We start from the raw sequence: 27,320 nt of genomic DNA, 5'->3' as shown, positions 1-27,320 counted from the left end.
GTACTCTCTCTCTAAAATAAATAAATAAATCTTAAAAAAAAAAAAAAAAAGGAAAGAACACAGAACAACAAACAAAACCCAATTCATCATACAGTTGTTTCATCACAGTAGCTGTGGGACCAACAGCAAAACTATGATACATGAAGGTCCTCACAAAAATGAATACATAGAATAGAGAACCCAGAAATGGGCACTCAACTCTATGGTCAACTAATATTCAACAAATCAGGAAAGAATATCCACTGGAAAAAGGACAGTCTCTTCAATAAATGGCGTTGGGAAAATTGGACAGCCACATGCAGAAGAATGAAACTGGACCATCCTCTTACACCATACACAAAGAAAAACTCAAAATGGTTGAAAAATCTAAATGTGAGACAAGAATCCGTCAAAATTCTTTTTTAAAAAAAATATTTTATTTATTTATTCATGAGAGACACAGAGAGAGGCAGAGACACAGGCAGAGGGAGAAGCAGGCTCCCCATGGGAGCCCTATGCAGGACTTGATCCCAGGACCCTGGGATCACAACCTGAGCCAAAGGCAGATACTCAACCATTGAACCACTCAGACATCCCAAACGTCCAATTCTTGATCTCAGCTCAGGTCTGGATCTCAGGGTCATGAGTTCAAGCCCCATACTGGGCTCCACACTGGGCTTGGAGCCTACTTTAAAAAAAAAAAAAAAAAAAAAAGGCAAAGAAACATTACAAGTAACAAGGTGTTTGAGAAAACATACTAGGAAAATTATACAAAGTATGTTGAAAGTAGTGAACCAACATTTCTCTATAAGATTTACCAAAAAAAAAGAAGAAAAAGCATAAACTCTGAAGTAAAAGCTCTATTTTGAAGAAACAGTATGACCACATGGAAAGATGAATATAGAAAAGTTCAGGAAAGAAACAAAAAGGAAAAATTCGGCTGTGACAGAAATAGATGCCACATTAAAAACAGTAAAAGAAACAGGCATGGATAAAAACCAGATCAGGTGTATGAAGGACAGGCTTCAGGAAATCACAGGAGTTGATTCAAGGATAAGAACACACCTTGCATGGGGCACCTGGGTGGCTCGGTGGCTGAGTGTCAGCCTTTGGCTCAGGTCGGATCCCAGGGTCCTGGGATGGAATCCCACATCCGGCTCCCCACAGGGAGCCCACTTCTCCCTCTGTCTCTCATGAATAAATAAATAAAATCTTAGAAAAAAAGAAAAAAGAGCATGACTTGCACATGTTTGCTGTAAGCTTTCTGGAAAGCAGATAAGAGAGCTACGAGAAGAGACAGTCTTCTCGGACTCATATGATGTACCCATGCAGCTTACTACAAAGAAGACTGACCCAAGGACAAACCCACATACTCAGGAAAATCACAGGGAAATAAAGCCAGAACCTGATAACATCAGGATTCTTTGAATCTCACTGCCCCTGAAGTCCATCCTACCTTCAGACTTTGCAGCTAAGTGAATTAATAAGTTCCTTTTATTTTTAAAATCATTTTGATTCAGTTTTCCATTACTTGGAACTGAAAGCTGCTTGATGAGGTTTAAAAAACTATTTTAAAAAGGCAGAATTTGGGATCCCTGGATGGCTCAGCGGTTTAGCACCTGCCTTTTGCCCAGGGCCTGATCCTGGAGTCCCGGGATTGAGTCCCACGTCGGGCTCCCTACATGGAGCCTGCTTCTCCCTCTGCCTCTCTCTCTCTCTCTCTCTCTCTTTCTCGGTCTCTCATGAATAAATAAATAAAATCTTTAAAAAAAAAAAAGGCAGAATTTTCATAATTTTAAAATGACATACTGGGAAGCTGAGAAAAAAAAACTGAAAAATTACTCAAAACAATAGGAAACTGTAGTAAAGTGGCTTTTTATAAAGTTAACTTTTATAAAAATCCAGTATGAAAATAATATGTTGTGTGTAGTAGACACAATCTGATGGCTAACTCAAAATACACAGTCAACTCCCTTCTCCTTTATTACCTCCACTAGGGGGGCTAGGAAGCCTAAATACTCTATTCCAGAATTTCTTATAGCTAGGAGTAGCCAGAGAACACAGGCCTGGCCAATGAGACATGAAAACAAGTCTGCTATGAGCTTCTAGGAAAGCTTTTGTTTTTCTTAATAAAAAGGCCAGTTTGGGCTCATGAGAACCCTTTTCCTCCCCTTCCTGAGTTACTGTCTAGAATGTATATGTGATACCTGGAGATATGGCAACCATTTTGTGACCATGATGCAAAAAGCCTGAGAAGGCTACAAAAGAAACTTACCACTGGTTACCTTAGAAAAACTAGGAACTTGAGAGGGGAGAAATTTTCTTCACTGACTGAATTTTTCTTTTCTCTAAACATTTTATAATCAAAACTGATAAATAATTATTTTGTAACTACAAGAGGAGAGATTGATTACCAAGGAATCATGCAGAGTAGTTAGGAGGTTTTAGACAAGGGACGAGGTCAAAGTTGGGTAAGCAAAAAGCAGGGGTGGGTGGGTAAGTTCAGGCTACCAAAATGACATGAGCCATGAGTTCAGGGAAGGGTTTGGGGTGGCAGAAAGCAGTAGAAAATATACCTGAAAAGATATAAGGGGCCAGAGGATGAAGACCAGGACTATATCAGGCTTGACTCTGCACAGTAACACACAGTAGTGAAGAATCGCCATTGGTTCCTTTTGGAGAGATGGAAGGATTAATATTATAATAAAAACAATGGCTGAAGATCAGTCTAGGATATAGAATAAGCCAAGAAAGAAGCAAAAGGAAAAGGAAGTGAAAATCACAACTAATTCATCCTGCTGAACTCCCAAGTTTCAAAATTAAATTAGCAGTACTTGATAAATACATATATATACATATGTATATGTATATGTATAAGTACGTGTGTATATACATATATATGTTGGTAAATTATGTTGAAGAATTTGGACAGCTCTGTCATTACGCACTATTTCTTTATGCAACAATATTTCTGAGATTAGCAAAATGATGGGTTTCGTTTTTCTGTGCTAAACACTAACATAAGACAACACATTTGCCATTTCTTTTTCCATTTCCTTTTAAGCATAAATTCCATCTAAACAGCTCCAAAAAGGAGAGTAGCTAGACACAGACCAATCCCTGGAAGGAAGGCTACCAAAGTCCAATCTACGACTTTTGCAGAGAGGTAATAAAAGAGCACGAATTTAGTAATCTGAAGACCTGGATTCTGGTTTCAAGTCTACTTCTAGCTCCCTAAGTCATCCTAAATAAGTCACTTCTTTTTTTTTTTTTCTTTTTTTAAGATTTTATTTATTTAATCATCAAAGACATGGAGAGAGGGAGAGAGAGAGGCAGAGGCACAGGCAGAGGGAGAGGCAGGCTCCACACAGGGAGCCCGATGTGGGACTCCATCCTGGGTCTCCAGGATCACACCCTGGGCTGAAGGCAGCGCTAAACCGCCAAGCTAAACCGCCAAGCTAAACCGCCAAGCCACCGGGGCTGCCCTCACCTCTTCTTTCTGCACTCTCATTTATAAAACAAAGGGACTGGACCAAAAGTGTGCTATAATCCTTTCCAATTGTAAAACTTTATGAATAGGTTAAACTTAGATCTGGCAGCAATGGCAGCTGAGAACCTGGGGCCAGCACTAGAGGGCTGGGATTGAACAACAGAGTTCGTGTAGTAACAGGTTACCAGTGACACTCAGAACACACATCATTCCAGTTGGCTACGTAAGACTTCCTGAATACTGAAGAAGTCCTACCCTTAGGAACCTGTATGACCCAGTTCACATTTATCTTGGATATGGAGATCTTAATAGCTATAGTTATATATTATACATAACATACATAAGACTGTTGAAAATTTTGTATATAATTAGTTGATAGTACAAAGAGTAAAAATTCACCCAGACTACCATCATCTTAATGTATAATTGGTTTTCATTTTTTTATACCTGTTCTTTCTCTTCCATTTCTTTAATATAGTAAGAAAACATAGTATGTGCATGTAATAAAGTATTATTCGGCCTTAAAAAGGGAGGAAATCCCGCCATATGCTACATGGATGGACCTGGAGGACATTGTGCTAAGTGAAGTAAGCCAGTCACAGAGGGACAAATACCATATGATTCCACTTACATGAGGAATCTAAAACAGTCAAACTCATGGAAAGAGTAGAAGTTGGTGGCCAAGGGCCAGGTGAAGGGGGAAACGGGGAGTGGCTGTTCAACAAGTATCCAGTGTCAGTTCTATAAGATGAGTAAATTCTAGAGCTCTGTTGTACAACATGGTGCCTTGTAGTTAATAATACTGTTCCGGGGGCGCCTGGGTGGCTCAGTCAGTTAAGTGTCTGCCTTTGGCTCAGGTCATGATCCCAGGGTCCTGGGATGGAGCCCCGCATTGGACTACCTGCTCAGAGGGGAGTCTGCTTCTCCCTCTCCCTCTGGCTGTCGCTCCCCCTGCTTATGTTCTCTCTCTTTCTGTCAAATAAATAAATAAAATATTTAATAACAATAATAATAATCCGTGCACTTAAAAATGTGTTAAAGGAGAGGGTGTCTGGGTGGCTCTGTCAGTTAAGCGTCTAACACTTGGTCATGGCTCAGGTCATGATCTCAGGGACACGAGGTCATGCCCCAAATTGGGCTCAGCACTCAGCAGGGAGTCTGCTTGAGATTCTCTCTCTGTCCCTCCCCCAGTTTATGCATGCTTAATCTCTAAATAAATAAATAAGTAATCTTTTTAAAAATGTGTTAAGAGGGTAGGTTGCATGATGACTGTTGTTACTACAATTGAAAAAAAAAACCTACTGAAGACTGTTATTCACGATCACATTTTTTGCGTTTATACACACTGCTGTGGTAAGTCATCTAGCAAATAAATTTGTATGCCTTTAGGTGAAAAGGCCAGGTAGATAAATTGCAGAAATCATATATTCAGTCTTACAGTCAGGGTTTTCTTTATATCATCAATGTCTTAGAAATGGATTGTTTTTTTTCATTGTTAATTAAATTAATACAATGATTTAATTTTTGCGCTGAGGTATTCTCTTTTGTAAATCTACATCCTCAAGTACCTTAATATTTTTTTATTTTTTTAAAGAAATTTTTGGGTTGGAGAGAATGTTTATAGCACTGGGATGCGACCCATGCACATGTAAGTAGTCGGGTGATAGCTGGAATACAGCCAAGTTGTGGCTGCACAGATATCAGAAGTCTCAATAGAAAACCATTTAAAATTGTTTTAACCAAATGGTAGGAAACAGACTTAAATGTTTAAGTATTTAGTTTGAGCATTTCCCTGACCAATAAATAAAGCCAAAGCATCTCAGATTTGGAAAGGATCTGGGGGCTACCTAAATATCACCTCCTCACTAGAGTTGAAGAAGTCACTATACAAAAGATCAGTGGGGGCAGCCCCGGTGGTGCAGGGGTTTAGCGCCACCTGCAGCCTGGGGTGTGATCCTGGAGATCCAGGATAGAGTCCCACATTGAGCTCCTTGCATGGAGCCTGCTTCTCCCTCTGCCTGTGTCTCTGTCTCTGTCTCTCTCTCTCTCTGTGTGTGTGTCTCTCATGAATAAATAAATAAAATCTTAAAAAAAAAAAAAATCAGTGGATGGTGCCCCTACCCCACCCCACTCCTTAGCTCTAGCTGTTGAGGACTCAGGACTCAGCATTTCACCTGTGAGCCTTTTATTCCATTCCTAGGCAACTCCTACTGTTAGACATTTCTTATTTCCAGCAAACTGAAATCAATTCCTGTAATTTCTACCCACAAATCCCAGTTAGACCCACTAGAACAGCACTGGATAAACCTAATCCCTGACCTAAAACAAGAATATTTGTCATGTAGAAACTAGCTCTTCTGTCTCACCTTAGACCTCTCTCTGGATTAATTAACCCTAGTTCCTTCAACACGTATCTCAGTCTTAACCACAAATCATTCTGCTCCACTTCCTTCTTCCTGGGAATGGAGTTTGTTACTGACTCTCTTTTAAAAAATGGTATACAACTGAACACCGTATTTCAGGAAAGGACTGGCCAACAGAACAGATTACTGCTTCCTATGGTCTGATTCTTCCATACTAGTGAGACTTTACTTTCTTCTGTTTCTTCCATTTTAGATTATGTCCCCTCAATTCCCTCCTTTAGATTCCTTGCTGTTTGCTCCCAGGAGGAAGTGAAATAAACCAAAACAAAGCAAAAACAAAACAAAGACACCACAAAGCATCACATACTATTCGCTAGGTAGGTTTCAAAAGGTCTCTGAGAAAAATTACAACTGGTAGGACCTGTCTGAACAGAGAAATCCTATGCATCAGAATCCAAAGAATAAATTACCTAATAATTGAAATTCTATTTGCTCGTGTATTTTTGCCAAGTACAACTATGGTACAATCACATTTAGAAACAGACTCCTTTAAATTGCTATTATCTCATCAAGATAAACATTTTAACTCCTTGACAATTTAAAATGCCTAAATAGCAAAACTCAGTGACACAAGGCATACACAGGCTTAACAATTCAGGGTAGGTACAAGAAGCAATTACAGCAGACTCCTATTTATTTGAAGTTTGGGAGAAACAGAATATTAATTAAAAGCTCTGGTTAACTGAGTTACCCCTTTAAACAATTACTTTTCAATTACTTGGAAGACAGTCATGGAACAATTATTTAAATAAACATTCAGAGCAGAGCACATGTAGAACTACAGTTCAGCCTTCCTCTGACGTCCCTGAAGGCTTCAAGCCAGATCATCAATAGGAATATCAAGTATTTTGGGCTAGGGCTATGTATAAAGCAGGTAATGAGCTCACAACAATTTATACTAATAATTAGTAATCATCTATCCCAATTTTCTAAGACAATCCCAACCGTACATATTTTTTCCAGTATAGGCAATTCCTTTAAAATACAGCCAACTAGATAGAGATGCTCTACCTTAGTAATTCTCTACCTTAGCAATAATACCCATATAACATATTCACAAATTAAAAAAAAATTGTGAAGTGTCTTAGTATTTTACTTGAAAAATGATTATACCTCTCACATATCTAACAAAGCGCCTTAAAAAAAAAAACTCCCTAACACAGAAACACACACACATATATATATATATACAAAAATACTCATAACTGCATTGTTTATAATAAAAAACTAAAAATAATTGGAAATTATAAACTAACAAAATAAGTTACAGTAAATCTATAATGAGGTAGGGGGCACCTGAATGGCTCAGTAGGTTAAAGTTAAGTGTCCAACTCTTGGTTTTGGCTCAGGTTGTGATCCCAGGGTCATAACATCGAGCCCTACATCAGGCTGCACGCTGGGCATGGAGCCTGCTTAAGATTCTCTCTCTCTCTCTCTCTCTCTCTGCCTCTCCTGCTCACACTCTCTCTCTAAAAAGTAAAATAAAAAATAAAAGCTTAAAACAAAATTTTTTAATTAAAAAATAAAATGCTATAGAACTACATTTAGTGATATAGACAAATGTTCACAATAATTCTAAGTGAAAAAAGTAAGCAATACATATGGTTTTGCTTCAGTTTGGTTTTTTTTTTTTTTTTTTAAGATTTTATTTATCTATTCATGAGAGACACACAGAGAGAGAGAGAGAGGCAGAGACACAGGCAGAGGGAGAAGCAGGCTCCATGCAAGGAGCCCGATGTGGGACTCGATCCCCGGTCTCCAGGATCACACCCTGGGCTGCAGGCGGCGCTAAACCGCTGAGCCACCGGGCTGCCCTCAGTTTGGTTTTTATGTGTGATTCCACTTTTGTTTTATACACATAGTATATATATAAAAAATTGTATATCTAGGGGATCCCTGGGTGGCTCAGCAGTTTGGCACCTGCCTTCGGCCCGGGGCATGATCCTGGAGTCTCGGGATGGAGTCTTGCGTCGGGCTCCCTGCATGGAGCCTGCTTCTCCCTCTGCCTGTGTCTCTGCCTCTCTCTCTCTCTCTCTCTTTCTCTCTGTCTCTCATGAATAAATAAATAAAATCTTTTAAAAAAATTGTATATCTAGCTAACAATACATAAATACTATATATTATTTTATTTTTGTGATATGTTATCTATTTGTACAAAAAATTGTTTGAAGCCTATACACTAAAACTAGTAAGTCATCTTGTGGGCAGAAGGGAGGACTTCAGATAGTTTTTGTTAATTGTTTTATATATATTTTCTAATTTTTAGCAAATAAGCAAAAAAGCAAATGATCATAAGCTTATATCATTTTTTACATCTCTACTATTGGTTTATGTTCTGTCATTTGTCTTTCTCTCAGGAGTCACAGAAGTTTATTGCATAGGGGCACTTGGGTGGCTCCCGTGGTTGAGAGTCTGCCTTTGGCTCAGGGTGTGATCCCGGGGTCCTGGGTCCTGGGATCGAGTCCTGTATCAGGCTCCCCACAGGGAGCCTGCTTCTCCTACCTGTGTCTCTGCTTCTCTCTTTGATGAATAACTAAATAAAATCTTTAAAAATTAATTTAATAAAATAAAAAATCTCTGAAGATATGCATACCCTGTGTATCTACACATACACATGCACACACACAGAGTCATTTGTAAAAACAAAAAAACAAAAAACTCCTCCAAGGGTTTCTGATATGCCCTAGAGGTAAAATGCTTTCCATATAAAAGAGACACTAGTCTAGACTTTGGTGAGAGAGGCAGACTTGTCAAAGATTATTACTGGAAACAATTGCCTCAAAGAGAACATAGTTCTCACCAGAAATAACTAGAAAAGAATAGATGTTAACCCTTGAGATTTGTCCAAAATGACAGTCTACCAGCCCCAAATGCCTACAAGTCATAGAATTCTCTTTCTCAGAAAATAAAACCAATAAATAAATAAATAAATAAATAAATAAATAAATAAATAAAATTAAAAAATAAAATAAAAAAGAAAAGAAAACCGACACCTTAATTAGCCCAAGTGTGTTCCCATTCTCTTTTTCCTCCAAGCACGGCAGCATCTTCCCACATTTCTTACAGGACATACGTAGCACCTTTTGGAGATTTTGTAGTCACTACTGGAGATTTCCTTTAATGTCACTAGTTAATTTTTGTATAAATTTGATTAATTCCAAAATAAAGTTCCAAACAATGCTTACCAAAATGGAAGAGATGTTAATGTCTTTACTTTAAAAATTTCACCATATTCAAATCCCAACATGCCTCATGCACCTCTAACTTTGCCAAAGCCAATTTACACCATGCTGCCAGCCCACGACCTAGAGATGAGTAACTTCTGAGTGGGCAGAGGGAGCTGGCCAAGCAGCTGTGGAGGAAGGAGATCCTTTACCAGCTCGCTCCTCTATAAAGAAAGGCAAGTCCTGTCCATGCATGAAGGTGACTAATAAAGTCTGTAACAGAATACCACCAAGTCTGGGGAAGGATAAGCTGGCATTCAGTACATATTTATTGATCACCTACCATGTGCTGGCACCATAGTAAGCTCTGGAGATTCTATAGTGGATAAAATAAGACAAAAATTCTGCTTTCATTGATTGTACATTCCACTGTATGTGAGAGACAATTTAGATAAAAATACAACAGAAGGGGCAGCCCGGGTGGCTCAGCGGTTTTAGCGCCGCCTTCAGTCCAGGGTGTGATCCTGGAGACCCGGGATCAAGTCCCATGTTGGGCTTCCTGCATGGAGCCTCTTCTCCCTCTGCCTGTGTCTCTGCCTCTCTCTCTCTCTCTGTGTCTCTCATGAATAAATAAAATCTTAAAAAAAAAATAAAATAAAATAAAACAGAAATGTGCAGGCAAGTCATAGATGGGGAACAGGCAGGGGATAGGAGGACTGCTCTGAGAAGATTCATTTGAGTGAAGATACAAAGGAAGGGAAGGAACAATCCATGAGGATACCTGAAGGAAAATCATTCTGTGCTGAAGGAACAGCAAGTGCAAAGGTCCTGAGATGGGGCAGGGGGCGGGGGCATGCTTCCAGGAGTCGTGAGGAGGCCAGCTTGCCTCAGAAGTTATAAAAGAACATCAGCTCTTATCTCAGCATGAGAGGGAAAGCCACTGGAAGATTTTTTAACAAAGGAGTGACATAATCTGATTTACATTTTTTTTAAAGTAAGCTCTGTCCAACATGGGACTTGAACTGAACCAGGAGATCATGTTAGTTGCATGTGCTATTGAGTGAGCCGTCCAGGCACTCGGATCCAATTTACACTTTTAAAGAATCACTCTAGCAATAGAGTTGAGAACAGATGGAAAGTGGATAGTTAGTAGTTGACAGCAGCTAGGGAGCTTCTGTGGCATTCAGGCAAGAGGTGAGTGTCTGTGGTCTAGGGTGGTAGCAATGATGATGGCGAAAAGTGGTCAGATTTGGGATACATCTGAAGGTAGATGAAACACAATTTGCTGGTGGGTAGTTTGTGAGAAAAAGACTATCAAGAATGACTCTAAGCATTTTGGCCTCCAAATAAAACTGTTAAATGTATATTTGGTAGAACTACTGCTGAAACACTGAAATCGGACTTGGAATCCAGAGCCAAGGAGACCATAAGCTATGACAGGTCTTCTACAGAGACCTATAAACCTATAGGCTTCTAAGGCTCCATAAAAAACTCAACTTAAGAATAAATTCAACTGGGGCAGCCCCGGTGGCGCAGCGGTTTAGCGCCGCCCGTGGCCCGGGGTGTGATCCTGGGGACCCAGGATCAGGTCCCGCATCGGGCTTCCAGCGTAGGGCTTGCTTCTCCCTCTGCCTGTGTCTCTGCCTCTCTCTCTCTCTCTCTCTCTCTGGGCCTCTCATGAATAAATAAATAAAACCTTAAAAAAAAAAAAAAAGAATAAATTCAACTGCAATAATTAGCCACTTACAAAATGTTAATGCTACCATAGTTTTACTGTCTTACTTATTTACTTATTTGCACTCTAGTCTTTGTAGAGGTAGGTATATATTTTTAAGAAATGTATTTGCTCTCATAAATCACTAATAATACATTCTTTAGTTCTCAGTCTTAGTGACTTCTCTGCAGCAAAAACTACTAACTCCCCTTGGTGGAAGAAGTTCCTCTCCCTACCTCTGCGATGTTCTCCTGCCTTCCTGATTCCCTCCCTAATTTCATTTTCTCATTCAACACACCTTGATGCTGATCTTCTGCAAAGTGCCATCCTCTTTTATTTCTTCTTCTGTCTCAACAGCCTTTCACTCTACAATTTTAAATCAATTCACACATCAATCCCTTGAGAGGAAAAAGCACACAGATTTCCATCTCTAGCCTGATTCTCTTTGGACCACAGTTTGCTATTTCAAATGGCATCCCTAACAGTTGTGCTTCATCTCCTGCAGACTCTCAAATCCACAAAGTCCTAAACTAAAGTTCTAATCCTCACTGTTCTCACTGGCTGAAGCCAGGAGGCCGTGACTTTGAAAGACAGGCTGTACAGCTTGGGCCTCTTTTCTAGATAATACAGAACAAAATAAGACTGGTGAGTCTCCTGATAATCTTTCCTTATCTTTTTCCCTGAATTTATATAACATGTTATCTGTCTTGTTTTTATGGTATAATGTCACATTGTACCTGATATAAAGATAAAAAGTGATATAGCCTATTTATTTACTGATATATACTATACACATACACATACTACAATATATACTATTTGCCATTAATCTACTTGCTTTATCTTCCCTATTAGACTATGTAATCATTTAGGACCTATTTGATTCACTTTATATAATTTCTTTTTTAATTTTTTTAATTTTTTTATTCATGAGAGACAGAGAGAGAGAGAGAGAATGACAGAGACACAGGCAGAGGGAGAAGTAGGCTCCACGCAGGGAGCCTGACATGGGACTCAATCCTGGGTCTCCAGGATCAGGCCCCAGGCCGAAGGCAGCGCTAAACCGCTGAGCCACCTGGGCTGCTCATCACTTTATATATCCTGTATAGTACCAGGTGCACATAGACTTTATGCACCACATTTTCACAAAAAAGGGCCCCAATATTTGTTGTATCACAAACAGATGTGAAAGATAATGAAAAGTGACCAAACGTCAAAGCCAGCTCATTAATAATTTTTTCAAAAGGCATTTCCTTTTAAACTGTCTAGATACCATTACCACCTGGACTGCATTGTCTTCATTATGCAATTGAAGGTTCCTTCCAAATAGAGAACTCTTCTGAAATATTTCATGAGGGTCTCAAATTCCTACCTTTAAGCCACAGGAAACAACCCATTTCTTTAAAATATAAACAGAAACAAGTGAACAACAACAAAAAAGAGCAAAATTAAAAGTATATTTTTGAAGGGAGAGAGAATTTTAAACATCAAAACAGCTTTAGTCTCATCTTCTGAATCCAAAATATGGCCTCTTCAATTTCCAAATGCACCATGCTTACTACTGTTCCTGGAAACCTCATTAAAAGGATCAGATCCATTGCATCAGATCCTTGCTACTGAAGTGAGGCACCAGCACTACCAGCAACACCTGGGAGTTTGTCAGAAAAGGAAACTGATGGACCCTCCCCAACCTACTGAAGCAGACAAAGTCTTTAGGTAAAACGCTGGAAGGATGGCTCTGCGTTACATCTTGAAAACAATCCTCAAAATGTCATCTCTCATCTAAAACCTTCAAAGGCCACAAGATACAGTACAAACACCTTAACAAAAAGTGAAGGATTTTCATAATGTAATTGCAACCACCTCCCCATTATATCAATAAACATGTGCTGACTGCCTGATATATGCCAGGTACTCCTGCAGGTAGCAAGGATGTACCTGATGTCCCTATTCTCAAGGAGCTTAGCTTCCCATGGGGTAAAGTGCCCCACCCCCCATGTTCTGGTCATATTACCTAGGCACCCTTCTCCAAATGTATCTGTGTGTTTTACTGACTGCATGCCAGGGTTCATTCTGTTCCCTTTATTTAGAATTTCTTTTTTCTGTAAAAACTCCTTTCAATTCAAAGACTATTGGTAAAACCACTTCCACCCATCCCATGGCCTGTGTCCTTGACTAAATATCAACCAGATTGAAATAATCTCTTCTTTGGGCTTCCACTGATCCTCTAACACAGTGAGGATTGCATCCCTAAACCGTGATTCATATTTAAACATCTCTTTCTCCTCCACTGGGCAGCGTGTACCTTAAGGGCAGGACCATATATTACTCATCTTTGTAGCCTTAGCACCTAACACATGGCTTGAAATAAATAAACACTTAATTAAATGTTTTTCAAAACGCAACTCAGACACAGAATATTGTCTTTGTTTAAAGCTCTTCTTTGAAAATTTTTAGATTTTCCTCTAGTTTATCATTTTTTTTTTTCAAAATGACATTAAATGACAAAAAATATTCTTTGAAGACATCATTAGAATTTTAGGAAACAGGGACACCTGGGTGGCTCAGTGGATGTGCATCTGCCTTCAGCTCAGAGTGTGATCCTGGGATCCCAGGATGGAGTCCCCCAACGGGCTCCCCCCGCAGGGAGCCTGCTTCTCTCTGTGTGTCTCTGCCTCTCTCTCTGTGTCTCTCATGAATAAATAAAATCTTAAAAAAAAAAAAAAGAATTTTAGGAAACATCTAGCCATTTAAACAACTGATGCAAATTAAAGGGGTGATTAAAATAGCTATTCCAAAAAAAGGTAAATATTAATAAAACTGATTATTTTGGTGTATTTCATAAACTCTTCCCTAAGGCAACTCCAAAAACATCTTGAACTATGACAGTATTGCTGTAATATTTTTATCCTGGAGTAATGGTTAGAACAACATTCTTTGACTGTATCAATTTGGCATAATTCTTTGAGACTAGAATCCTGCTTCCAGAAGGTATGACTTCCATTAAGAAGACCACAGTGGGCAGCCCAGGTGGCTCAGAGGTTTAGCACTGCCTTCGGCCAAGGGCGTGATCCTGGAGACCTGGGATCTGGTCCCACGTCGTTATCCCTGCGTGGAGCCTGCTTCTCCCTCTGCCTGTGGCTCTGCCTCTCTCTCCCTCTCTCTCTGTGTGTCTTTCATGAATAAATAAATTAATAAAATCTTAAAAAAAAAAAAAAAGGAACTTTTCTGGCGACCTGTGCACGCTGTGCACGCTGACTGGGAGTCAGTCTCCTCCCTTATCCTACACCATGTCAAGGACATCGTGCTGAGACAGGTGGAGGGAAGACAAAGTAGCAACAGCAGGAGTCCCTGTCCTTAAGAAGATTATACTCTGGTCTCCAGCACAAATGGTGTTTTCAGGAAGTAATGAGCCATTTAGACAAACCTACCGAACTTTTCTTTGCAAGAAAAGCACTGTGTTACAATTTTGCTAAGTTAATTAAGAAAATGTGAAAAAAAATTTAAAAAGTGGTAATTACATGAGGTGATAGATGTGTTAATTCACTTAATCGTGGTAATAACTTCACAATGTGTACATGTATCAAATCATTTAGAGTGTTATACACTCTAAATATATACAATTTTACTTGCCAATTATAGCTCACTATAGCTGGGGGGAAAAAACTGAGACTCCTCCCTCTCCCTACTCCCCAAAAAGAAAGAAAATATAAAAATACATGTTTACCATGGGGTAGAGAACTGCGCTTCTCAAATTTCAGCGTGCATACGACTCACTGGGGGATCTGGGCACAATGCATCTCCATCGGTCACTCTGCTGTGAGGACATGAAGGCATTTTTCTAACCAGCTCCCAGGTGACCCCACAGACCACAGTTGAGCAGCAAAGAGGGAGAGAATATATTCTCTGCAGCAATGTGCTTCCTAAAGGAGCTGATTTGAGAATATATCATCTAAAAATTCATTTTTTTAAGATTTTATTTATTTATTCATAGACACACACACACACACACACACACACACACACACACACAGAGGCAGAGACAGGCAGAGGGAGAAGCAGGCTCTATGCAGGGAGCCCGATGTGGGACTCGATCCCGGGTCCCCAGGATCACACCCCAGGCTGCAGGCGATGCTAAACCACCGCACCACGGGGGCTGCCCTAAAAATTCACTTTTTAAAAAAAATCTCAACTGGGAAAATTCCACAAAGCCAGCCCCTGGCTCAAAGCCCAGGATCCCAGCCACACGCCTCTTAAAAATAGGTTTTCAAAATGCCTAGCATTTTTTCAAAAAGAATAGGATATTTGGCTAAAATTCTAGCAAAGCTCTTGATACCCATACAATTATTATTTTATTAACTTCATCCTTGTTTCAATTTTCACTTACTGCTTACTCTGCCATTAAAATGGGTCACAAAATTTCCAAATCTCTACTGTTCTTGCTTGCCAGGTAGATAAAATGCCTTTTGCCATCTGCTTATCTCCTACAAAGCAGAGGACTTTTTCCTGGCAAGTTTTCTAAATTCTTTTGTTTTTGTTTTTTTATTTCAGCTTTTTTGAGATATAACTAACATATAAAATTATAAGATATGTTTAAGTGTACATCCTGGTGCTTTAATATACATATATATTGTGAAAGGATTTCCCCTATCTAGTTAATTAACATATCCATTGTCCTACTTGTTTACTTCTTTACTTAGGTGAGAACATTCAGCTTGTCTTAGCAAACTCAATTTTACAATACAGTGTTACCGACTCTTGTCATCATGTTTTACATTACAGCCTCAGACCTTATTTGTTTAATAGCTGAAAGTTTGAACCCTTTCACCAACCTCTCCCTCTTTCTCTAAATTCTTCAAGATTCCCAATGGCACATAGTATCATGCCGCAAAGTAATGGAATTAGGAAGCCAAGAACTTTTGGACTTTCTGAAAGTTTGTGGTTACTTCGAATCATCATCCCAGAGAAAGGGCAATTAGGAGTCCTCTTTGCAAAGCACAAACTCTATTTAACAAAACCAGAATTTAAGTACAGAAGGTCAACTTTGAATGAATCCAGGATGCAAAGATATTTTCAGACACCCAGGAAGTAACTTGACTTTCTAAGACTGTGCTCTCAGTATTAAAATAGCTCAAGAAGAAAGCATATGCTTCTGTTTAGTGTTTTTCCCCCGTTGTAAATTCTACTTTCCTATTATTTTCTTATTTTTTAAAGACTTATTTACTTATATGGGGGGAGGGGGGGACAGGAGAGCATGGAACCCAACGTGGGGCTCAAGCTCACGATCCTGAGATCATGACCTGAGCCAAAACCAAGAATTAGATGCTTAACCAACTGAGTTACCCAGGCACCTCTATTTTCTTATTTTAAAAACAATATTCATTCTCTATCTTATTCACTATCTCTGGAGCAATATCCTCAGCAAATTCTCACAATTCCCGTAAGTCTTGCAGCACAGGCACAGGTTTGCAAGTCAAAACTTGTGCAAACATCACCTGTCAAACTTCTGTAAGGTAAATGACACGTGCATCCTCTGATCTCTAGTCATCATTCCTTGCTGAGACTTTGCTAAAATTCTTAGCACAGCAAGAGAGACTTTCAAACAGCTTTCTCTAGGCTCCTTATTTTACAGGTGAGGACACAGAACCGAAGACATTAAGTGACTCACTCAAAGCCACACTGCTACTGAAATTGAGTCTTCTGGGTTCCTCATCTGTGCATTTTTAAATACTTCACAGGGAGGCAGAGGCAGCCAACTTTGAGAAATAAAAGCTATCTGTATACATTTAAAGAAGTTACCAACTTCTTTAAAGTTAGAAGTTAACAACAACAACAACAAAGTTACCAACTTCTTTAAAGTTAGAAGTTAATAGCAACAACAAAAAATTCTATGAAAGGAAAAAGGAAAAAAGAGAAGGCTGAACTCTTTGCCTTAACTGAAAAATAAAGGGCAGACATCACACGGAATACTTAGGCCAGTTACTCACAGAACTGAATATAAAACAGCAAGCTCTCCCTCATCTGTTCTCCCAGGCCAGGTTCCACAGCAAGTCTCTGCTATTCAGCAAAGGGAGGAAATCTGTTCTTGTGGAGGACGATTGAGCAAGCAGAGCAAGAGACAATCAGTGAAGGATCATTCATAACTACAAGAATTCAAAATGAATTTCTCAGAAAAACTTAAGAGTATGCAACTAACTTTTCAACATGTGAACAAAGACCACTAAACTTCAGTCAAGATATTCATCTATTATTTAATTAAATACTTCTATTTTATACTGGAGTCAATCAAAAGAAGCATCCCAGACTGAAGAAAGTTGAAAGCTCCATCTAGCTCCATGAGAGAAAGGTTTCTGGATTGTTCCTTGTTGTGTCCTAGTGCCTAGAAGAGGGACAAATAGGAGAACAGATGCTCCACACATAACTGAATGAGTGAATCAAAGGGAAAAAGAAAAGCAAGTTGCAGGACACAAAGAGATGCATTAAATCCACTGGGATGGCCGCTTATCGGAAAATGGGGATACAATGTAATATAGATAAGCCAGAGCTGCCAGAGCTGAACTTTTTATGGATCAAAGAGATAATAAGACTTGATTTGAGGTTCAGCCAACGAAAAGAGAAAAACATTGAGGGAGATAGGAAAAGGTTGGGATAGAGAAGAATGCTTAGCTTTTAGCCATTAGCAACACACTCTACCTTCAGAGACCTCAACAAAACAAGCTGAGAGGCCAACACCTGCCTTTAGGTTCTTAGGTCCCCCCACTGAAATGACAAATATTTACCAGTAAGCATAATTAAACAGGAAGTCCAATTCCAAATAATAACTATTAGTTTGGAAAGAAGGAATCTGGGAATCCCATTTTTCTAGATCCTAACCAAAAAAGAAAAAGTATACATTTTCAGATTAACCTCAATTAACCTGAGGATGAAAACAAATAATCTTACAGCAATCAAAAAACAACATGGTAGGGCAACCCTGGTGGCTCAGCAGTTTAGTGCCGCCTTCAGCCCAGGGTGTGATCCTAGAGTCCCGGGATTGAGTCCCACATTGGGCTCCTTGCATGGACCCTGCCTCTCCCTCTGCCTCTCTCTCTCTCTCTCTCTCTCTCTCTCTCTGTGTCGCTCATGAATAAATAAGTAAAATCTTTAAAAATAAAAGAAAAATTAAAAAATTAAAAAAAAGAAAGGTAAGGGCTTAAAAATAAGTTAAATGTATTCCTTATTTTTATGCTTTTTGTAAAGAGATCTTCAGGTATTCTGATTCTAACTACATTTACTTTTTTTAACTGAAATATAATTAACACATAACTATATTAGTTTCAGGCGTGTAACACAATGATGAAACATTTGTATGAACTGTAAAATGATCACAATAGGTCTAGTTAACAGCTATCACCACACAATTACAATGTCTTCTGATGAGAATTTTAAACATCTACTCTCAGCAACATTCAAATATACAGTATTGTTAACCATAGTCACCAGGCTGTACATTACATCCCTGGACTTACTTATTTTATAATTGGAAGTTTGTACCTTTTGACTAACTTTACTCATTTCACCTGCTATGCTCCTCCCTGCCTCTGGTAACCACCAATCAATATGTTCTCTGTACCTATGAATTTGGGTTTTTATTTAATTTTTTAAAAATTTTTAAATGTTTTTATTTGATAGAGAATGAGTGAGAGAGAGAGAGAAAGAGAGAGAATGTAAGTGTGAAGTGGGGAGTGGGGAAGTGGGGAGCAGAGGAAGAAGCAGACTCCTCACTAAGCAGGGAGCCCGATTTGGGGCTGGATCCCAGGACTCCAGGATCATGACCCAAGCTGAAGGCAGATGCTCAATCAACTGAGCTACCCAGGCACCCTTGTTTTTGTTTTTGTTTTTTTAAGATTCCACATATTAGTGAGGTCATATAGCATTTGTCTTTCTCTGCCTTATTTAACTTACCATAATGTTCTCGAGGTCCATCCATAAAGTTACAAAAAGCCAAGAGTTCCTTTTCTTTATAGCTGAATAATATTCCATTGTACACACATACACTACATTTTCTTTATCCTTTCCTCCACTGATTGACATTTAGGTTGCTTCCAGGTCTTAGATAATGCGGATAATGCTACAATGAGCATGCAAGTCCATACATAACTCCTCAATATCCTGTTTTTGTTTCCTTCAGATAAATATCCAAAAGTAGGACTGCTGGATCATATGGTAGTTCAATTTTAATTTTTTGGGAAACCTCCATACTGTTTTCCACAGTAACTGTGCCAGTTTACATTCCCATCAATTGGACACCACGGTTCCCTTTTCTCTACATCCTTGTCAGCACTTGCTGTTTCTTGTCTTTTTGATAAATACCATTCTGAGAGGTGCAAGGTGATAGCTCATGTTCCTAATTTTTAAATATTCTGTTATAAAAGCACTGTATACTTTTTATACATTTATACTTTTAACACTTTTCTCAAGAGGCTCACCAGAAGCAAGGCAGAGCAAGTATTAGTCCCACTTAGAAAAATGGAATACAAAAAGCTTAAATAAATAACACAGTTATCGCCAAAGCAAGGGCTAAAAAATAGGTCTCTGGGGCAGCTCAGGTGGCTCAGCGTTTGAGCGCCTCCCTTCGGCCCAGGCCATGATCGTAGAGACCTGGGATCAAGTCCCACGTCAGACTCCCTCCATGGAACCTACTTCTCCCTCTGCTCTGTCTCTCTCTCTGTCTCTCTCTCTGTCTCTGTCTCTCATGAATAAGTAAATAAATAATCTTTAAAAAATTTTTTACAATTAAAAATAAGTCTCTGAAAACCATTATATATTTAGCTTCAATGTTTTTCTACTCATCATTAGCTCAATGTTTTTCTACTTCAACAAGCAGCCCCACAATCATTTACAAAAGGTGACAGTAAAAGAGGGATTTGCAAAGGGAAGGAAGCCAATAAGCATTTCAAGTGAAACTCCATGCAAACAGTTTCGAAGCCTATCACACTCTGAGTACTGTTCTAAATGCTGTGGCTTAGCCTTGAAGACAAATTCTCAGCCCTCCTAGAGCTTACATTCCAGTGAGGGAGAGAGAGGATGCAACACAAAGGTGTTGTTGAAAGGTACAAACTTGCAAACCAGTATATAAATAAGTCCTAGAGCTCTAATGCACAGTATAGTGGATACAGACAACAATATTGTATTACAATCATCAGACTGGCTAAGAAACTAGATCTTAATTATTCCAAGACACAAAAAAGAAATGATAATTATGTAACATGAGAGAGATGCTACTGCTACATGGCAATCCTATTACAAAATATGAATGTATGAAATCAACATGTTATACATCTTAAATTTTTACAATGTTATATGCCACATATATTTCAATTAATAAAATGTAGGTTATACAACACTACAAATATACTACTCTGTAAGCATACTAACCACCACTGAACTGTACATTTTTAGTCAGTCATGTGGTACATCAGTCTCAATAAAGCTGTTTTTAAAATGCAGTTTATAAAAAAAATAAAAAAATAAAATGCAGTTTATAGAGGCACCTGGGTGGCTCAGAGGTTAAGCATCTGCCTTCAGCTCAGGATGTGATCCCAGGGTACAAAAGGCTCCCCCACCCCACCCCAGGGAACCTGCTTTTCCCTCTGTCTGTGTGTCTCTGCCTCTCTCTCTGTGTCTCTCATGAATAAGTAAAATTTAAAAAAAATAAAATAAAATGCAGCTTATAGAGGATTAGTGAACAATGGGGTTGGGTACTGAACCTCAGTTCTGTGCTACTTTAAACCCCTACCTAAGTAAGGATAGCAGATTGATTTCACATCCCTCCTTGGCTCCCAGAATGCTGGCAGTTAGGCTTCTGAACTCTAGAGAGCTCTAACAAACTCAACCAACCCAAGATAAAAGATGTACAATACTGAGACTGGAGGTTCCCCCAACAGATGGCCCTCAAAGATCACCTACAGTGGGGCTCAGAGTACAAGCTTCCCTCTGTCTTTTACCGAACTCAGTCATTTCTTCCCTGACCTTAATCATGAGTACACAAGCAGATATTTGAGGAAAGCTACTAACATGTAAGAAAGAGACCAAATCAAACAAAAAAGAAAGCAACCCAGACAACTCAAAGACCGTGCAAGAAGGAAATTTTTTTCAATGTATTAATTGTCTCCAAGAGACATAGCATTGGTGAAAGAGGGTGTAACTTTTAAAAAGAGTTCTAGAAAATTAAAATAATGATAGAAGTTTTGAAAATAATCAATAGAAGGGGCACTTGGGTGGCTCAGTTGGTTAAGCATCTGCCTTTGGCTCAGGTCATGGGTCCCAGGTCTTGGGATGGAGCCCCACATTGGGCTCCCTGCTCAGCGAGTAGCCTGTTTCTCCATTTCCCTCTTTCTCTCTCCCTCCCTCCAACTTGTGCTCTCTTTCTCTCTCAAATAAATAAAATCTTTTAAAAAATAAAAAAAGTAAATTACTAATTTCATAGGCCAGCTTCAGTGCAAGCTATTGTTCTCGGAGCTCAGATCTCAAGAATAGAATCCCTAAAGATTCACACCACATAAAATATCTCTGACCCATAGCTAAATTCTTACTATCATGGTATTTTTCACTCCAGAGATAATATAGTATTAATTCTGACCTACATTCTAATTATCTTCCAGCAGGAATGCCATTCCTGGTCACAATGTTGCTTTCCTTTTAAACTGCCTTTTGTTTAGCTGTGACCCTCAACATATCATCCTAATCCAACTAAAAGTGTAAGAGAGCTTATTATAATGTTCTCTCTACTTGTTTAAGTTGTAAATTTTCCATAAAATAAATTAAGTACATTCATTTTTAAAAAAATCATAGCCCAGAGATGCTCCTTAGAAAAGCCATCTGATTTTTAAATATTCCTTACTATTACAACCATGTGCTATTTTCCACAGCAGCATGATAATCAAATATCCCAACACACTACCAAATTCATACCTACTAAGAAAAAAATATATTTAATTTCAAGTAAAATAATTATTTTGCTTAAAGTACTACACAAGGATACTTTGGGAAATCAAAATGTGTGGGAGAGACCGATTGACTGACAAACAAGTCTGAATAGAAGGCAGACTACACTAAGATACAGGGTCCCATAATATACTAAGATTGATCCAGAAGGGCAATGGGGAGGATAGTGGGAAGATACCATGGGCTGCCTTGGTGGATACTACTTTTTTCTCATGGACAGCACTTATGCCAAGTCCCTTAATAAAAGTCTAAATAAAAAGTGCATGATTAACTCCCAATACAATGTACACTTACACCGAAACATCATACTGGAAAGGATATGCACTATGGAGGCAGTCAAGTCTGATTGCCCCCCATCTCTGCCACCAACTGGCTATGAGATAACAAAGTCCTGATTTCTGCCAAAGCAGATACCTCCACATCATTACTTAGCATGACATCTGACATGCAAGAAGCATTCAATAAATGGATGGATGGAAGGCCGGAATTACTGTAAGGACTGCATGCAGAAATGCTCACACCATTGTATTCGGTACTTAGTAAATGGCAGCAGCCTTCCCTTCCTTTTCCCCTCCCCTTCCTTTCCATTCCCAGTGGTTATCTGCTTTGCTCTTATCTACTAGGATTTTCTCTCCCTCACAGATGAGCCCTTCCCATGGAGTTGACTATTATTCTTCCTGGAATAAATTCCTAAATGTACATTTCTAGAAATGATAATCTGACCAGATATCAATAATGTTTTGTCTTTTCCCCAGAATTAATTTCCCTTTTAAACTTTTCTTTTTTCTCAACCAAGCAACCAAAACTGAGCACTTACTCATAAGTTCTATACTGTACTGGGCTGAGAATATAGAATCCTAACCTCAGGAATTTAATATGTACTTGGAAATAATAAACTAACAACATGTAAAACAATAAATAGAAAATAGTAAGTGACTCATTTCCTTCCAAAAGTTTCCTTAACATTCAACTATATGTGATGAAATAAGAACCAGAGAACAGTTTTGTTTTGTTTTGTTTTTAATTACAGGACAGCCATGATAGAAGCATACATACAAATTTGGACCTAGTGATTCCTGTCTGGAAATTCACTGTAAAGAAATAACCCTAAAGGGGAGAAGGGGATGGAGAAGTTGTCTGAATAAAAGTGTTCACTGTAGCATCATGCACAAATGGGATAATTAGAAATAACTTTAAAATTGAAGAATAAAGGAGCATCTGGTTTCGGTTTTTATTATTGAAGTACAGTTAACATACAATGTAATGGTAGTTTCAATTGCACCACATAGGGGTTCGATAATTCTATACATCAATGCTCACCACAGTTAGTGTAGTCATCATTATTGACTATATTTTCTATGCCTTAGGAATTTTTTTTTTTAAGATTTTATTTATTTATTCATGAGAGGCACAGAGAGAGAGAGAGGCAGAGACACAGGCAGAGGGAGAAGCAGGCTCTATGCAGGGAGCCCGATGTGGGGCTCAATTCCGGGTCTCCAGGATCTTGCCCCGGGCTGAAGGCGGCGCTAAACCACTGAGCCACCCGGGCTGCCCAGACTTTTTTTTTTTTTTTTTTTTAATCCCATGACTTGTTTTATGACTCAAAGTTTGTTTCTTAATCCCCTTTATCTATTTCATCTATCTCTCCTCTGGGCCACCACCAGTTTGTTCTCTGTGTTTATGAGTCTGTTTAGTTTCTGTTCATTTGTTTTGAAGATTCTACATATAAGTGAAATTATATGGCATTTGTCTTTCTCTGACTTATTTCACTTAGCATAATACCCTCTAGGTCCATCTATGTTATCACAAATGGCAAAGTCTCATTCTTTTCTATGGCTGAGTAATACTCCAGTGTGGTGATAAGTGTGTGTGTGTGTATCACATATCACATCTTCTTTATCCATTCATCTATAGATATACACTTAGCTTGCTTCTATATCTTGGCTATTGTAAATAATGCTGGAATGAACGTGGGGGCGCATATATTTTTACAAATTTGTGTTTTCATATTCTTTGAGTAAATACCCAGTAGTGGAATTGCTGGATCATATGATAGCTCTATTTTTAATTTTTTTTTTAAGATTTTATTTATTTATTCATGAAAGACACAAACACACAGAGAGGCAGAGGCACAGGCAGAGGGAGAAGCAGGCTCCATATAGCGAGCCTGAAGCGGGACTCAATCTTGGGTCTCCAGGATCAGGTCCTGGGCTGAAGGGGGCGCCATAACCACTGAGCCACCCGGGCTGCCCTATTTTTAATTTTTTGAGGAACCACCATGCTGTTTTCCACAATGGTTATACCAATATGCATTTCCCACCAACAGTGCATGAGGGTTTCGGTTTTTTTCCACATCTGTGCCAACACTTATTATTTCTTATCCTTTTGATACTAGCCATCCTGACCAGAAAAAATAAAATAAGATAAAAAATGAGAGGGAGGCAAACCATAAGAGATGCTGAACTCCAGGATACAAACTGAGGGTTGCTGGAGGGGAGGAAGGTGGGGGAAGGGATAACTGGGTGATGAGCATTAAGGAGGGCACTTGAAGTAATGAGCCCTGGTATGTAATGAGACCTGGTATGCAACTGACAAATCACTGAATTCTACCTCTGAAATTAATAATATGATTTATGTTAATTAAATCGAATTTATATTTAAAAATTTTTAAATAAAATAAACAGTGTTTGGAAAACTGTACATCTTAAATGCAAAACAATGAACTGGATCCTTATCTTACACCATATGTTAAAATCAACTCAAAAGGGATGAAAGACTTAAACATTAAGAAATGAAACCACAAAACTCCTAAAAGATAATAAGCTCTTTGATATTAGTCTTGTCGATGATTTTTTGGATATGACACCAAAAGCACAAATAACAAAAGCAAAAATAAACATGGATGATTGCATCAAATGAAAAAGCTTTTGCACAGCAAAAGAAAAATCAGTAAAATGAAAAGGCAACCCATAAAACAGGAAAAAAAATTGCAAACTATGTATCTGATAAGAGATTGATATTCAAAATATGTAAGGAATTCATACAACTCTATATCAAAAAAAATTAGCTGATAAAACAAATGGGCAAAGAATTTGAATAGATATTTTTCCAAAGAAGATATACAAATAGCCAACAGATATATGAAAAGGTGCTCAACATCAACTAATCATCAGGGAAATGCAAATCAAAACCCCAATGAAATATCACTTCACCTGTGTTAGGATGAGTATTATAAAAAAACACAAGAACAAATATTGGCAAGGACATGGAGAAAGGGAAACCCTTGTAAAACTGTTATAGGGAATGTAAATTGGTATAGCCTCTATGGAAAGCAGAATGGAATTTCCTCAAAAAATTAAAAATAGGACTACTGTATGATCCAGCAATCCCACTTCTAGGTATATACACTAAGGAAATGAAAATAGTATCGAGAAGAGATACCTGCACTCACATGTTCACTGCAGCCTTATTCACAAAAGCCAAGATAGGGAAACGACCTAAGTGTCCATTAATAAATGTCTGGACAAAGAAAATGTAATGTGTATATGTATACAGTGGAACACTATTCAGACACACACAAAGAAAAAATCCTGCCATTTGTGACACAATGGATAAATCTGGAGGACATGTGAAGTGAAATAAGCCAAAGACAAATATTACATGATCTCACTTACACATGAAATCTAAAAAAAAAGTCAAGCTCATAGAAACGAGAATAGAAAATTAATTGCCAGGGGCTAGGGGTGGTCAGAGAAATGGGAAGATTTTGGTCAAAGGGCACAAATGTTAATAAATAAGTTCTGAGGATCTTATGCATAGCATGGTAACTACAGGTGAAAATACTGTATTTATACTTGAAATCTGCTATCAGAGTAGATCTTAAGTGTTCTCACACACACACATTTGCTAATGTGAGGTGATGGATGTATTAATTAACTTGATTATTTACATTGCATACATATATCAAACCATCATGCTGCACATTTTAAGTATATGCAATTTTGTCAATTATACCTCAATAAAGCTGGAGGAGAAAAGAGAGAAAGGACATCATATAAGAGATAGGTGAGAATATGAGGCATTTCAATAGGGGTAAAGAAGAAACTTAAAGGAAATGTGGTAACTTTCTTCAATTTTCTTAAGGGCGGAAATTGGAACAATTCCAAGGATTGGAAGGGGTATTTGGAGTAGCTGAGAGAAGTGTATCTAAGGTGAGAAAGTTATAGAGATGCAGATTTTTACTTAATAATAAAAGTGCTCAAGGGGTACCTGGGTGGCTCAGTTGGTTAAGCAGCTGCCTTGAGCTCAGGTCATGATTCCACAGTCCTGGGATGGAGCCTCTGCCCCACCTCCCACTCTAACCTCCACCACCACCACCCCACCCTCTCCCTGCTCCCCACTCCCTGGCATTGGGCTCCAAGCTCAGCAGGGAGTCTGTTTCTCCCTCTCCCTCTGTCCCTCACCCTGCCCTGCTTTCTCTCTCTCTCTCTCTTTCTCTCTCTCAAATAAATAAAATCTTTAATAATAATAATTTTTAAAATGCTCTAACTCCTTAAAGTGTTCAACACTGACAGATGCAGCTACATAATAAAGTCTCCATCTCTTACATTCAAGCAGAGGACAGACAGCTAAAATTAGTATTTTCTTTCTTACTCAGAAATATGATATTTTCTTTTATTCAGATCATCTTCATGTCATTCAACAGTTTTATGATTTATTCATGTAGGTCCTACATGTTTCTTATTAGTATTTTCCTGAATACTTCATACTTCAGGAATATTGCAGAGGGCACCTGTGCATCAGAAAGAAGACTGAACAAGAAAATAATCAAGGCCCTATCTCCAGTAATCCTAAATTAGCATCCATTTGCAAAGGTCTGCTATTAGCTGGGTTCACCAGAAAACAGTCTGAGACAGGAGAAAGTGGGAGGACCCTGCAGGGACTGCTCAGGAGCCCAACCTCTCCCTCTGCTCCCATGTTCTTCCCTTCCCCCACAGGGATAATCCTGACAGCACCCCCAGCAAACTTCCTGCACACTATGTCCATCTATTCCATGAAACTTAATTGTAAAATGCTTTCATTACTATGGATTGTAATTTTTTTAAGTTTAAAAAATACTTGCTCTAGTTATCGCAATGCCAGTGTTACCCCCATTTTAATTACTTCACAATTATAATACAATTTATAGAGATTTTTAGTGCCTGATATAGCAAGTCCCTTCGCTCCTCACCCAAATTATTTTTCATAAATTTTGACATAAACTTTAGAATCAGGGCAGCCCAGGTGGCTCAGCAGTTTAGCACCGCCTTCAGCCCAGGGCCTGATCCTGGAGACCGGGATGGAGTACCATGTCAGGCTCTCTGCATGGAGCCTGCTTCTCCCTCTGCCTGTGTCTCTGCCTCTCTCTCTCTCTCTCTCTCGCTCTCTCTCTCTCTGTATCTCATGAATAAATAAATAAAATCTTTAAAACAAAAAAACTTTAGAATCAGTTTACCAATTTAAAAATTACATCTGATATTCTGATTAGGGTTATATTGACATATTGAATCTGATTAGGATAACAT

General features: G+C 38.6%; 1 protein-coding gene across 4 annotated transcripts in view; it reads right to left on the bottom strand.

The window, feature by feature from the left end:
- Positions 1–27,320, bottom strand: part of VGLL4 (vestigial like family member 4) — a 162,885-nt gene that overhangs the window by 103,462 nt on the left and 32,103 nt on the right. The window contains exon 1 of one of the 4 annotated variants that reach the window (XM_077857811.1): positions 16,758–16,890. The exons of the other annotated variants lie outside the window; for them this stretch is intronic. Within the exon in view, the coding sequence (XP_077713937.1) occupies positions 16,758–16,791 (34 nt within the window). The 5' untranslated portion in view covers positions 16,792–16,890. Of the gene's footprint in view, positions 1–16,757; positions 16,891–27,320 lie in introns of those variants that run through there. 4 annotated transcript variants of the gene reach the window in all.

The sequence above is a fragment of the Canis aureus genome, chromosome 19 (genome assembly GCF_053574225.1).
Source record: "Canis aureus isolate CA01 chromosome 19, VMU_Caureus_v.1.0, whole genome shotgun sequence".
NCBI classification, from domain to species: Eukaryota; Metazoa; Chordata; class Mammalia; order Carnivora; family Canidae; genus Canis; species Canis aureus.
This window is presented reverse-complemented; position numbering and strand designations above follow the sequence as displayed.